The sequence below is a fragment of the Excalfactoria chinensis genome, chromosome 1, assembly GCF_039878825.1.
Source record: "Excalfactoria chinensis isolate bCotChi1 chromosome 1, bCotChi1.hap2, whole genome shotgun sequence".
NCBI classification, from domain to species: Eukaryota; Metazoa; Chordata; class Aves; order Galliformes; family Phasianidae; genus Excalfactoria; species Excalfactoria chinensis.
Window position 1 is genome coordinate 45,532,798 of NC_092825.1, and position 12,916 is coordinate 45,545,713.

A 12,916-nucleotide genomic window follows, 5' to 3' on the forward strand; every position below is an offset into this window, starting at 1 on the left:
CTGTGGTGCTGCAACAGGAAGATGATGGAGAGAAGGGTAAATCCAACTGCAGCTTTCAGAATCTTGCTTGTAAAAATTATGCAACGTAAGGTAAGGACACAAGAATGAAATATATCAGTGTGACCGTGAATATTGAAGATATATCTTCATGACTTGTCAAAAGTGAAGTGAAAAAATAAATGTTTTTTCTTAACTTGTGTCCATAAATCACTGAATAAGATGTTGCGGTGACTTGATTACACAGGGCAGTGCATAGCAGGATTTTGAGATGACATTTAGCACCCAGCAGGACATTTCACAGCACATCAAGACAGAGGAGAAGTGTAGATCACAAGTGACACGCCTGTGACAGGAAAGCTGATTCACGTTTACTGGTAGCTGAAATGGAGGTGGTTAAAATGGTCGCCATCCCAGTTGGGGGATGTCTCAGCTTTTCTCCCAGCACTTGCTATCCTCTTACATTCTCAATAGAAGAAGCCAGTAGTGTGTACAGCAGCTTCTGATCTGCAACAGTTACAGGTTATCGCTCTGAAACTGAAGTGACTTCAGAAATTTCAAGACAAGAGGACAAGTTCTGCCCTTTATTTTCTAATAGCTCTGCAGTAAAGGTAGAAAACAACTTTAGTGTGCAGAATTGATACTAGGAACGGTTTCTTCTTCACGTGAAAGAAAAACGTGCAGGACCAACAATTTGGAACGTTAAGGTACATCTGACAGCTTGAAAAAGAGTTTGATCCACAGTCAGACAGGGAAGAAGGAACAGAGATATGCAGGCGGGCAAGGAGGAAAGGTGGTGAGGGATTATAAAGAAGGTAAGAATGACAGTTCCACCTCTAGGTGAGCAGGTCTGAAAAGGAAATAATCATATTTTTGGCTTCTTAGGCATTTTAGTCATCATTCATCACAGAAAGACTTCAGCAAGAAAGCACTGTATTGACTCTGGCGTGCATTTTGGTTTTCCCAAAGAGGAGACTGGAGGGAGGTAGACTTCCTCACTCATTAAAAGAGGAAGAGAATGATATCAGAATCTCCAAAGGTACTGTTGGAGAGAGGATCACTGTAATATCTGCTACATCTGAATGACTTCAGTTCTTCCCACCTTCTGGGCAGCATAGCAAGCCTCAGTACATTACAAACCTGCACGATTGCTATCTAAACACTGCAAGTCTCTTCCCTCCAGATGCCCAACTCTTTCCAACTTTTTCATTTTCCTGTTCAGACCTCCTGGCATAAGGAAGGAGAAATGAGCCACAGCCATGGGATGGTGCAGCACCTGAAAGATATCAGACATTCCCATCTCTGTCTCAGGACCTGCCAGTACTTGTTCCTCAGAAAATGAGCTCTGGGTTATATTTAGATATGTGTGCAGCAAGGCAAGGTAACACAGCAGTTGTTCTTCAAGCAATTTTGTTAGGGAGCATTAGCATGAGAGCTAACCACACAAACATGGTTAATAGGCTGCTCTACCAGCAAAGTAGAGTGCTTTGATCAGTTCTTTGCAGGCGGCTGGAGGAACAGCAGTGGATGTGCCTGAGCAGTTTGGCCCCTCTCTTTCCTCCAACAGCAATTTCCAGAGAGATTTAGGTAAAGGTCCTTATGTTCTGCTTTCTCATGTACATGTTCCTGGGGTATGAGGTACAGATACTCCCTGCAATGGTGATTACACTCCTATTACAATGTTACACCCATGTCTAACTTGCCCTCAGTGACTTCATCCTTATGCAAGTTACAAATGTAATAACTCTTGTGAACAAACCAGCCAGCACAGTTAAACAGCTTTTAACCCTTAGCTAAGCAATTTTAAAGTGGTACCTACGGAGCTACAAACTCATTGCATTTCTTTGCCTACATGATATCAGTGTTGTTGCTGATGTTGTTAAGACTCCTAAATGTAATGAGGCCATGGAGAGCTTTTTAAGTCAGTGTACAGCTAAGCATCTGCAATGGACAGGACAAGGAGGGTAGGGCAGTGGGTGACTGTCCCTGCAGATTCAGCTTCCTGGAATGTTGCACACTCCTCCCTGTACTCTTAGTTAAAGGATGGGGCACTTATTGAGGCCTCCCTTCATCATCATCACCATGCTGTGTCCTTTTGGAACTGAACACTTGCAATCCAAATAGATACAGATATGGCAGTAGAGGCACTGGGAAGAGTGTCCTTCACGGGGAAGGGAAAATAAGCAGCAAAACTGCTGGAATCAAAGGTTTTCCCTGATGCAAGGGAGGAAAGATGCACTATGCTCCATACCACAGAGGACCCCCACACACTTTTGACTATGTTAACACATGTTTACTTTTCTCACAGGCAGTCAAGGAAACATTTTATCAGTCACCTACCAAAGCACAGAATTATCATTGTCTTAAAGCACTTCGGTCTTCTAAAACTAAACTAGGGCATTTGACAAAATGTCTTCTGGACCACCCTGGCATGCTTTGAATGTAGCCATCAGCCAGAGACGGAGAATATCAGGCCTTGAGGCAAGTCTGTGACAGGTAAGCAAGATGAACAGAAGCTTGAACAATTGTGGCTTCACCCAGAAATCCTTTCCCCATGGACTGACAGTGCCTCTCTTCCACCCACATTTAATATCAGTGAATACCACCAAGAAAATGTGCCACCTCCTGTCCCTTCAGAGCAGTCTCTCCAGCAGCACTGAAACCAGACTGCTCTCGGCAGCAAGCAGCCCACACAGAGCAATGCTGAGCAACTCGCTCTTCCACCCCACAACCCCCTGGCATTTCTGCACACTTTCTGCTCTCCACCCTTTTCTACCTGTGTGCCTTGCTCCCTGTGGGTGCTGTAAGAACTGCATTGGTGCTAGTAGGGTGCAATGTGATCTAGATGCTCCCCCATTTCCATTCAAAGTCATGTTTGACAAGCCAAGGGATGGCTCTTTAGCAGGTCCATAGTCCACAAGACATGGCTTAGTAGGCATGGGGTCGATGGACTAATGATTGAACTAGATGATCTTAGTGACTTTCCAACCATAATGATTCTATGATATTGTGATTTCTCTGGCTGGAGCCACTCCAGGTGCTGATGTGATGATGGGGTATGATTTTTTGTTACTTTGTTTTTTTTTCTTTTGTCATGCAGCCAGTGACAGTGACACCCAAACATGATGCAGACTGGGCACTTGCCACCACTGAGGACCAAAGCACTGTCATACACTGTGGTTTACAGGGAAGTGTGGGGGTCAAACAGTTCCTGGCTCCAGATGAGGCTTTGTGTCACCATTCTAGAGCAGGAGTATCATCAGGTAACACCTGGATGCCAACAACATAGGCTGGCTTTCTTCCCTTAGAAATCAGCTAAATGGTTTTGAAGAGGTATTCAGTGCTGTGCCATAGCTGATGATTTTACAGCATGTGCTTCCCAGCTGTGCAAACTATGTGCTGCTGCCAGAGGGGCACATAGGAAGTTAGGAGGTCACCCAGACTACCACAGACACCAGTACGAAGGGCTGGAGCTCCTGTATCCCCACAGCTAGCAAATGAGAGCAGCCATTCAGCACTTCTGCTGTCAGACTCTTAGGAACTCGGGAATAGGGCATCATAGGCAGGTAGGGATACATGCACAGTGTGGACATGTCTGAGGCCCAGTACACTGTGATTTCATGTATCTTGCCTGCAACATATTATATGCACACTAGTCTGAAAAAGTCAAACGTATTAGGCCTAAACCTTCACCTTCCTGACACAGGGCTTTTTTAGTGGGATGTTTTGTTTTTCTTTCTGTTTTTAACACTGAAAAAGCAATGAAACTTTGGTTGATTTATGCATGAATTGAGGAGCAGAATAACAAGCCTCATTTGTGTGCTGTCTGAGTTTAGAAGCCAGTAACACTTTACACTCGACCTAAAGAGCAGCAAACAGGTCCAGCATTGAGCAGGTTGGAGCAGGAATCAGCCATGTCCAGCTCTATGGAGGCAGTAAGCAAAGAGAAACCATTTGGGTTTTTGGATTTACCCAAATTGCAATAGGAGGCACCTGAAAGGAAGGAAACATAGTCACGGCATCACACAGCTGTTGAGAAGAGGGACAGCTGATCATCTGAGTAATTCTGTTGTTAAACGCTCAAATTTAATGCATGTTCATTTAGATAAGCATTTTCTGGTAGGAGGAGGTAGGGATGGGGAGGTGCAGGAAGAGCAATAAAGAAAAAACAGACAAAAATTATTTAAGCTAAATAGTGATACCAAAATCTAAGTAGAGGAAGATGTTTAGCTTCTGCTTGCTCTATTAATTCTTTAGAAGAAAGAGGCCTTGGCATGCTTGGGTGCATAAAAGGATTGCAAGGCTTCCTGCTGTAAGCCACATCACTGCATAAGGCCAGCAATATTTGTTTGCATTTGGCACTAAGGTAAGAAAGAATAAAAAATGAAAAATGAAAAATAAAAAATAAAAAAGGAGGAGAGCATTCTTGTACTTAAAACAAATTAGTTTTAAGTTTATTATCTTTTTCATTTGCAAGATGTGCTTGTTCTTTTAATATGGTGATTCTTGAAAATTATTTTAGCTCTGTGCTTCTGTCTTTTCCTTCCTCCTGAGTTGGGAGGGAGAGGGAGACACTTCTTATGCTCCTTCACTTCAGGATTGTGAACTCACAAGGAATAGAGGCAGAACATGTGCCTTAACAGTAAAACATGATTCTGCAGTTGATGGTCTCAGCCTGAATACTGAGTGAGAGAAATAAATGGGCAAGGTGAGCAAGGCAGCCTTGAGATTCTACTGCCCTTCTTCATGGATTCTGGACAGAGGATTATGATTACAACACTGTAAGAATTGAGTTGTTCACATGAAACTTTCCTCTGAGCCAATATCCCATTCGTGACAGAGGCCATGAAAAAAAGTGGAGTAACTGATATCTCATCAAAATGATCCCTTAGCTCTTGGTGGTTTGTTGCATAGGTACTCCCCAAGTCAGAGGGATTGTCTTTGGATTGGAGACCCTCAAGTGGATTTTTCTCCCACATTCATTGACCGCTTTCTCTGGGTATAGCACCTTCCATTACTCACACTTCAGGATGTGATTTAGAGTGACAAATAACAGAAGGCTGAGGAACAATAATGGTGAGGGTGGGAGCTAGGCAAATGGGAGACAGGTATGTATATACTGTATGGAGTATATCCCTTCAGTCATGGAGGGGCCCAACTATATGCATTTAAGTGTCCTGTCTGTGTGTTTCAAAATCTGGAAAACACTATTTCCTTCATCCAGATAAAGTGGGATGAAGTAGCAATGAGCACAGTGAGTGAGCTGTAACCCTTTCCTTATGGCTGAAGAAAAGTGAGGAGAATATGCCTAAAGGGGAGGGAATGACAAGGACAGAGAAAAATCGAGAGTCTTCATGGCTCAACAGAGAGATTCTTTATATAAAATATGCAAGCTACAAGATGCTGGGGGAAATGACCTCAGCATTCTACTTTCAGATCTCATCACTTACACACACCTTCCCTCTTGGAGTCACTACAACTGAGCCAGAACCAAATACCAGTGTGAGTGAGAGAAAGGCTTGCTAGGGTTCAGGAGTACCTCCCTTAGCCTTTCATTCTGATGGGCATTCCTCTGTTTCTGGATACTGTTGTGTGCATTGGGATTGCAGTCACTCTCTCCATACTGGAACAATGCTGATCTCACAGCCCCACAGGGCCTTGAGCTACAAAAAGAAGCCTGGTGAGGGCAACTGAGGTAGGCTTTACCTGTTGTGATGATTGATTTTCAGAGTCATGAAGTTGTGTCAGAGCAACAGAGACATGTTGTCACTGGTACTGTACACTGGTGAAAGGAAATCATGGAGGGGAAAAAAGTGCTTATCCAGTCAGAATGATGTCAGATCTTTGCAGTCATGGAGGCACCTCATGCATGTACACAGCTGAAGTAGCCACCTTTGATATGTATGACTAACTTTTATCCAATTAGTAACAGTGATCTACATGGACATATAACCTTTCCAAGCATGACCAGCATGCCTGTGACTTAATCTTAAACAACACTTCAGACACAGGAAAGAAAATAAAGGGTTTTCTCCAGCTCTATGCTGACAATGCTCATCATGACAGTGATGCTACAGTCTGACAATCATGTTGAGTGAAGAGGAATGTTGTTTTGAACAGCATATAAAATATATAATACAGTTAATGTACATAACAAAGCTGTTTTAATTTGTATATATTGGTTAAAAAACAAAAAACAAAAAACAAGAAAAAGAAAAAGAGGGCAACAGAAATATAAAACTAATGGGTTGGACACATCCTAGAACATTCACACTTCTCTCTGGTCTGAGATAAAGGCACAAAACTAAGTTTGTTGATGCTTCAAAGTGCATACAATATGTGAGCATAAATCTATGGAGGTCACCCCAAGTTAATTTTCTCAGGCTCACATGTACCAAAGTACTGTAGCACTGTCACTTATGCAGGGACATGGGTGGATGCAGACAAGCATCATCATGACATGAATGAAAAAAAGCTACAGCAACAGACTGGAGGAAAAAGGCTGTCCAACACTTGCCTAATACAGCATGTTTAGAATGCAATAATTCAGAGAAACTGTCACCTGGAAACACAGTGGCTCAGTGGGAAGTGACCTCCCAAGGGACTGCTCTTAGGATGCACACTGTGTACATTAAAACAGCCCCCAAAATTGTTGGTTTTTGTTGCTGCCTTCATTTGTGAGACAAGCAGAGCTCAGGACTTGATGATATAGAGGTGTGAGCATGTACACCAAAAACTGTTTCCAGTGAGTAGCACTCATTATGAATATGTACCCAAATTAGTGGGCAGGTTATTATTTGTATGTAGTTATTCTTTTTCCAAAAAAATACAAGATCAATTTAGACAGTGTTTCAAGTCTTTAGTTCCAGGTACACAAAGTCAGATTGCATCCACCTCCAATCACACTCCTTGTCTTAATGAGTACCCATGTGAAAAACAGTGCACATTATAAATAGGGACAAGTGACACCTACACCACAGTCCACAAGAATCAGCAACTTTATTTCTTAAAAAGAAGGGGTCATGTAACTATGAAATCATTTAAAGCAAATGCCTGGTCATTAGATTCTACTAAAAATTGAGTAATTTGGCCAATATATGACATAGAAAACGGAACTCCAGGAGATTTTCTCAGTGCAATATGAAATCAGACCATAGCCATAATTTCATACAAAGCAAGCATATCGTTTTTTCAAGGCTACACTGCCTAAAAAGTACATTGGGTTGGCCTCTCTGTCACTTCATTTGGGAGATTTTGTAAGAAAAAAGTACAAAAAATTTCACAAAACTCCCCCAAATTAAAAAAATAACTTGATACAAGAAAAAAAGGTATCCAACGTAAACATTAATTAAACATAAAAATCACATAGAAAGGTGAATAATAAGAGCAATAAAGTCTTTCAACAGATCATTTTACTACCGAAAACAAACAAAAAAACAATAACCCTCATCGAGACAGACTCGGAGAGGAACGAAGGCGGAGCGCCGCCTCCCCAGAAGAGCGAGAGATGCTGGGAAAGGGAACCTAAGGGAGGAGGTAGCAGGGGTGGTGCCACAGAGCGGCGAAAGTCAAAGGCCCCGCCCACCAGGGAGGAGGATGAAGTGCCACACCCACCAGCGCCCGGGCTCCGCCCCTGTTTTCAATCAGGTCCGACTATACACCATAACACCGACGCGAGCAGCTCTCGCTTCTCATTCGCATCGAAGAGCTCAGGCTTTCAGAATGTCTGGCAGAGGCAAAGGCGGGAAGGGGCTCGGCAAGGGGGGCGCCAAGCGCCACCGTAAAGTGCTGCGCGACAACATCCAGGGCATCACCAAGCCGGCCATCCGCCGCCTGGCTCGGCGCGGCGGCGTCAAGCGCATCTCGGGGCTGATCTACGAGGAGACGCGCGGCGTGCTCAAGGTCTTCCTGGAGAACGTCATCCGCGACGCCGTCACCTACACCGAGCACGCCAAGAGGAAGACGGTCACGGCCATGGACGTGGTGTACGCGCTCAAGCGCCAGGGACGCACCCTCTACGGCTTCGGCGGTTAAACTCGTCTCCGATTTCGGCAACCGAAACTTTCAACAACCCAAAGGCTCTTTTCAGAGCCGCCCACTGCTTTCCAACAAAGGGCTGTGTCACCATACCTCATGTGACGGCTTTTATTCTTTTATTTAATAGTTCTCATATTTGTCGCTCTGTTTTCACCACCGTATCCTACTCTTCTTCCGTTTTCTGTGTGCAGACCGCAGAGCTACGTAGCTCAGCTCTCTTAACGCCTGGCGGCGTCCCCGTTTTCCTGCAGCTGCTCTACTGCCTCCGCTTCCCCACAGGCAGGCGCTCACCGGGCACCGTTCGGGCTGCCCCTCGCATCAGGGCTCTTCTAAGTTTGTTGCTATTGACCGAGTCAGGCGCCTGTCGGGGTGCCTAGGGAGAACCCAGCGCGTCCATTGGGCACCGCGTCCGGAAAGGCCGGGAGAAAGAGGCCCCGCGACCAAAAGACCGAAGGGGGGGAAGGGAGGAGCAGGAGCGTGTTCAGCCCTGACAGGAACCCCGCGGGAGGGTAAGGGGGTGGGAGATAGGGAAGAGGTGGCTGTTCCTTTTCCGGCCGCCCGCAGAGGCCGCGTATACGGGGCAGACCGCAGCCCCGCAGTGTCCGCTCCTTTTCCCCGGCTGTGTGTTTCTCCCGCGCTTTCGAAAAACGCGCGCTGTGCCGCCCGCGGCTGCGGCCGCTTCCGCAGCGGTTGCCGCCAGGGAGGGGGATGGGGAGCGGCTTCAGCTCAGCACTCCGGGTTGCGGTCGGGACGGAGCAGCGGCGCCGGAGGGAAAACTCGGGGCTCCCCGGCCACGGCGCGTCTCCGGCGGAACTGCGAGGCCCACACCGACGTTAGATTCCCAACCAGTACCGGCGTACGCCCAGCAATACGGAGCTTCCCGCGCCAACACACTACGCAAGCACTCATCAAGTGGGGGCATTCCAAGCTCTTTCTCGAGACTGTGGGTGGCTCTGAAAAGAGCCTTTGGGTTTCACTTCGCTGCTCTGCGCGCTTCCTCGGGGCCGGCTCACTTGGCCTTAGCCTTGTGGCTGTCAGTCTTCTTGGGCAGCAGCACAGCCTGGATGTTGGGCAGCACCCCGCCCTGCGCGATGGTGACCTTGCCCAGCAGCTTGTTGAGCTCCTCGTCGTTGCGGATGGCCAGCTGCAGGTGGCGCGGGATGATGCGCGTCTTCTTGTTGTCGCGGGCCGCGTTGCCCGCCAGCTCCAGGATCTCGGCCGTCAGGTACTCCAGCACGGCCGCCAGGTACACCGGGGCGCCGGCGCCCACCCGCTCCGCGTAGTTGCCCTTGCGCAGCAGCCGGTGCACGCGGCCCACGGGGAACTGCAGCCCGGCCCGCGACGAGCGCGACTTGGCCTTAGCGCGCGCCTTCCCGCCCTGCTTGCCGCGGCCCGACATCGCTGATTGAGTTTTCAAAGTTACAAGCTCGCCAGAAATGTGCAACGGCTGCCCGCATTTGCCCGCGCGCCTTTATATCCCTTCCCCATTTTGCGGCCGCCGGCTCCTGATAGGCGGAGACGTCCACACGAGTAACGAGAGGCCAATGGCGTAACGAATCTCGGTCCGACCAATAGCGATGGGCGCTATTCCCCACCCCGCCCCGCTCTTTTCAGACAGCCAATGGCGGAGCAGGATGTGCGGAAACGCCGGTGGATGCGCCGACTGGCGATGGCGGCGCACGGGCAGTGGCACGTACCTGTCCCGTCTGCGTGTCTTTACCGGGTCGGGTTGTTTTATATCCATTTTCCGCGTTCTTTTTTCTTTTCTACTGCAGACTGGGGGAAACCGCAGCTGAGGGGAAGGCATACTTGGAAGGACGGGCGGCGTGTAGGGAGGACGGGATTTGCGTGCGCGTGCGTCTCCGAGAGCACGGAGCTAATGTAACAACGAGCTCCCCTCACAGCGCCCCGCTAAAACGACCCAGGGCTTTTCGCCACAGGGAAACTACGCGGCTGCGACACGGTCACTCTGTAACGTTACCCCGGCACCCAATATTGCATGTATGAGGAAAAGACTCTCATCTCCTTCCTAAACAGCACTTGTCAAAGAAAACAACAGATTTATTAGAAACTTCATGATCCTCAAAGCAAAACGGTTCTGCAAAGCGCTTCGATCCCCATTTCCTGAGTTAAGGGACTTGTGGCAATTCTGTATACACACAAAAACAGAACCAATTTGTATTGTCATTTCTTAAGGAAAAATATGCTTTGCCTTTACTTTTGTTATTACTCTCTACACTATTGAGTGCTTTGCTATCTAATGTCTGGTGTCTCTTAGATGAGCGTATGCGGCTGCTTTCCAGAAATGCGAGAATAAATTTCAGCCTTTAAAATAAAACAAAGAAAAAAAAGAAAAAGAAAAAAAAAGAAATAAAAAAAAAAAAAAGCGCGTGTCGGGCGAGTCGCTGCTGAGAGAAAACAAAGATAGACGGAGGCTGCCGGTATGTCCCAAGGGCGGTTATTTTAAACTTCGAATCGACCAATGAGATTCAACCTGTCTGTTTTGGCCAATCAGAATGAGCGAATCTACTATAAATAACCCACGGCTCAGTGCCGTGTTCATTTCGTGGTGGTGCGTTTTGCTATCAGCGTTCTTTGGTGATGGCGCGTACGAAGCAGACGGCGCGTAAGTCGACAGGCGGGAAGGCGCCCCGCAAGCAGCTGGCCACCAAGGCGGCCCGCAAGAGCGCGCCGGCCACGGGCGGCGTCAAGAAGCCGCACCGCTACCGGCCCGGCACGGTGGCGCTGCGCGAGATCCGCCGCTACCAGAAGTCCACGGAGCTGCTGATCCGCAAGCTGCCCTTCCAGCGCCTGGTGCGCGAGATCGCGCAGGACTTCAAGACCGACCTGCGCTTCCAGAGCTCGGCCGTCATGGCGCTGCAGGAGGCCAGCGAGGCCTACCTGGTGGGGCTCTTCGAGGACACCAACCTGTGCGCCATCCACGCCAAGCGCGTCACCATCATGCCCAAGGACATCCAGCTCGCCCGGCGCATCCGCGGGGAGCGCGCCTAAGGCTGCTGTCCCTTTATTGCCAAACCCAAAGGCTCTTTTAAGAGCCACTCCATGCACAATAAAAGGAGCTGTTGGCACTATCACTGCAATGTATCATTGAATGTGATATACTTAGTTGTGTTACTTATTATTCCCCAAAGTAAAAGCATCCTGTTTTACACCGAGTAGCATGGGAAGAGTGATCAAAGTACATAATCTCCTTCGTGATACCCACCTGCAAAGCTATTTCCTTCCTGCACTGTTTCCGTATGAGGGATATAGGTTCCCTTCCAGTGTGTAATCGAAGTTCTTTGGTATGTATTTAGATTTAGATGTGTTGCGTATGTGAAATAAAGCAAGTTTTCATTCATTAACTAGTCTTTTAGTTTTATCTGATGACAGCACAGCACCCCGGGAGAAACTTTAAATTGAAACAAAAAACCACAAAGACAGGAAAAACAAACAGGCAATTACAGTTTAGCACTTCAGACACCTAGTAACAGCGTTAACAGCTCCTTTTATTGTGCATGGAGTGGCTCTTAAAAGAGCCTTTGGGTTTGGCAATAAAGGGACAGCAGCCTTAGGCGCGCTCCCCGCGGATGCGCCGGGCGAGCTGGATGTCCTTGGGCATGATGGTGACGCGCTTGGCGTGGATGGCGCACAGGTTGGTGTCCTCGAAGAGCCCCACCAGGTAGGCCTCGCTGGCCTCCTGCAGCGCCATGACGGCCGAGCTCTGGAAGCGCAGGTCGGTCTTGAAGTCCTGCGCGATCTCGCGCACCAGGCGCTGGAAGGGCAGCTTGCGGATCAGCAGCTCCGTGGACTTCTGGTAGCGGCGGATCTCGCGCAGCGCCACCGTGCCGGGCCGGTAGCGGTGCGGCTTCTTGACGCCGCCCGTGGCCGGCGCGCTCTTGCGGGCCGCCTTGGTGGCCAGCTGCTTGCGGGGCGCCTTCCCGCCTGTCGACTTACGCGCAGTCTGCTTCGTGCGCGCCATCGCACAGTAACCAACAACACAGCCTTGCTCTCAACGACTGTACAGCAAGCTCTCTGCGGCGCCAGTATTTATAGCCGCACGCTCGCTGCCGATTGGACGTTCTTGGGAGGCGGTCTGTCATTGGCCGAGACGTCCATTCGAAAAGCCCGCGCTTCGCTGCCACCCCCCCGCCCCTTTGGCAGCTTGAGCCGCCCAGCCCTTCCCCCTCCCGCCTCGTCCAATCCGCCTCTGCTCTTCTCAGTGCTGAGCCAGCCAGCCCACCACGGACGGCTTTTTCGCTGCCGGGTCCACCGTTGCCTAAGGAGAAATAGGAGCGCCGCCCCCACGAATAGCAGCGTAGAGCATGACTGGGGTTTAGCAGTCCCGCTGTCCATGTCTCAGACTCTCCCTACTGCCACCTCTCCCCCACCAGAAGCAGAGCTGGAGGCAGAACCGCCTTTTCTCGGCGAGCTCCCGAGACCTCCATATTAGCTGCTGTGAAGGAATCGCTTATCGGCTCAGGGCCGCGGCAGCACCGCGCCAGGCGTGGGTCGCAGCCTCCGCTTCGCGCAGTGCGAATTGTGCCGGTCTACTTCCCGACCCCGCCTACACCCTCGGTAAGGCTCCGCTCTCCTCCGTGCAGGCGATCCGCGCTCAGAGCTGCCTATCTCTCCCGGGACCTGGCCCCGCCTCCTTCCTGAGCCGGGGACGGCCGTGCAGTCTTCGCTCAGGTCCGCATCGCCTCAGCTTCTGCGCGTCCTGTGAACGCCTCTTGTATGCCAGTCCCGGCCCTTGGACCTGCAACGCGGAGCGGCGGGGCTGAGAAGAGGGAAGGGGTGAGAACTGAGGACTGGGGCCGTAGGGGACAGTGTGCTCTGTGCCACGGGCAGTGCTGCACGGTACCGAGACACCACTGCAATG

General features: G+C 49.3%; 4 protein-coding genes across 4 annotated transcripts; 2 read left to right on the top strand and 2 right to left on the bottom strand.

The window, feature by feature from the left end:
• Window positions 1-7,706: 7,706 nt before the first annotated feature.
• On the top strand, window positions 7,707-8,125 carry LOC140252972 (histone H4). Its single transcript, XM_072338260.1, has one exon. It carries the CDS (start codon window positions 7,720-7,722, stop codon window positions 8,029-8,031), a length of 312 nt encoding a protein of 103 aa, XP_072194361.1. The 5' UTR covers window positions 7,707-7,719; the 3' UTR covers window positions 8,032-8,125.
• A 696-nt stretch (window positions 8,126-8,821) lies between these two features.
• On the bottom strand, window positions 8,822-10,254 carry LOC140252966 (histone H2A-IV). Its single transcript, XM_072338250.1, has one exon. The coding sequence runs from the start codon at window positions 9,431-9,433 to the stop codon at window positions 9,044-9,046; it is 390 nt and encodes a 129-aa protein (XP_072194351.1). The 5' UTR covers window positions 9,434-10,254; the 3' UTR covers window positions 8,822-9,043.
• Window positions 10,255-10,459: 205 nt separating this feature from the next.
• On the top strand, window positions 10,460-11,105 carry LOC140259469 (histone H3). The gene has a single exon (XM_072350848.1). It carries the CDS (start codon window positions 10,636-10,638, stop codon window positions 11,044-11,046), a length of 411 nt encoding a protein of 136 aa, XP_072206949.1. The 5' UTR covers window positions 10,460-10,635; the 3' UTR covers window positions 11,047-11,105.
• A 449-nt stretch (window positions 11,106-11,554) lies between these two features.
• On the bottom strand, window positions 11,555-12,071 carry LOC140260167 (histone H3). Its single transcript, XM_072352222.1, has one exon. The coding sequence runs from the start codon at window positions 12,014-12,016 to the stop codon at window positions 11,606-11,608; it is 411 nt and encodes a 136-aa protein (XP_072208323.1). The 5' UTR covers window positions 12,017-12,071; the 3' UTR covers window positions 11,555-11,605.
• Between the last annotated feature and the right edge of the window lie 845 nt (window positions 12,072-12,916).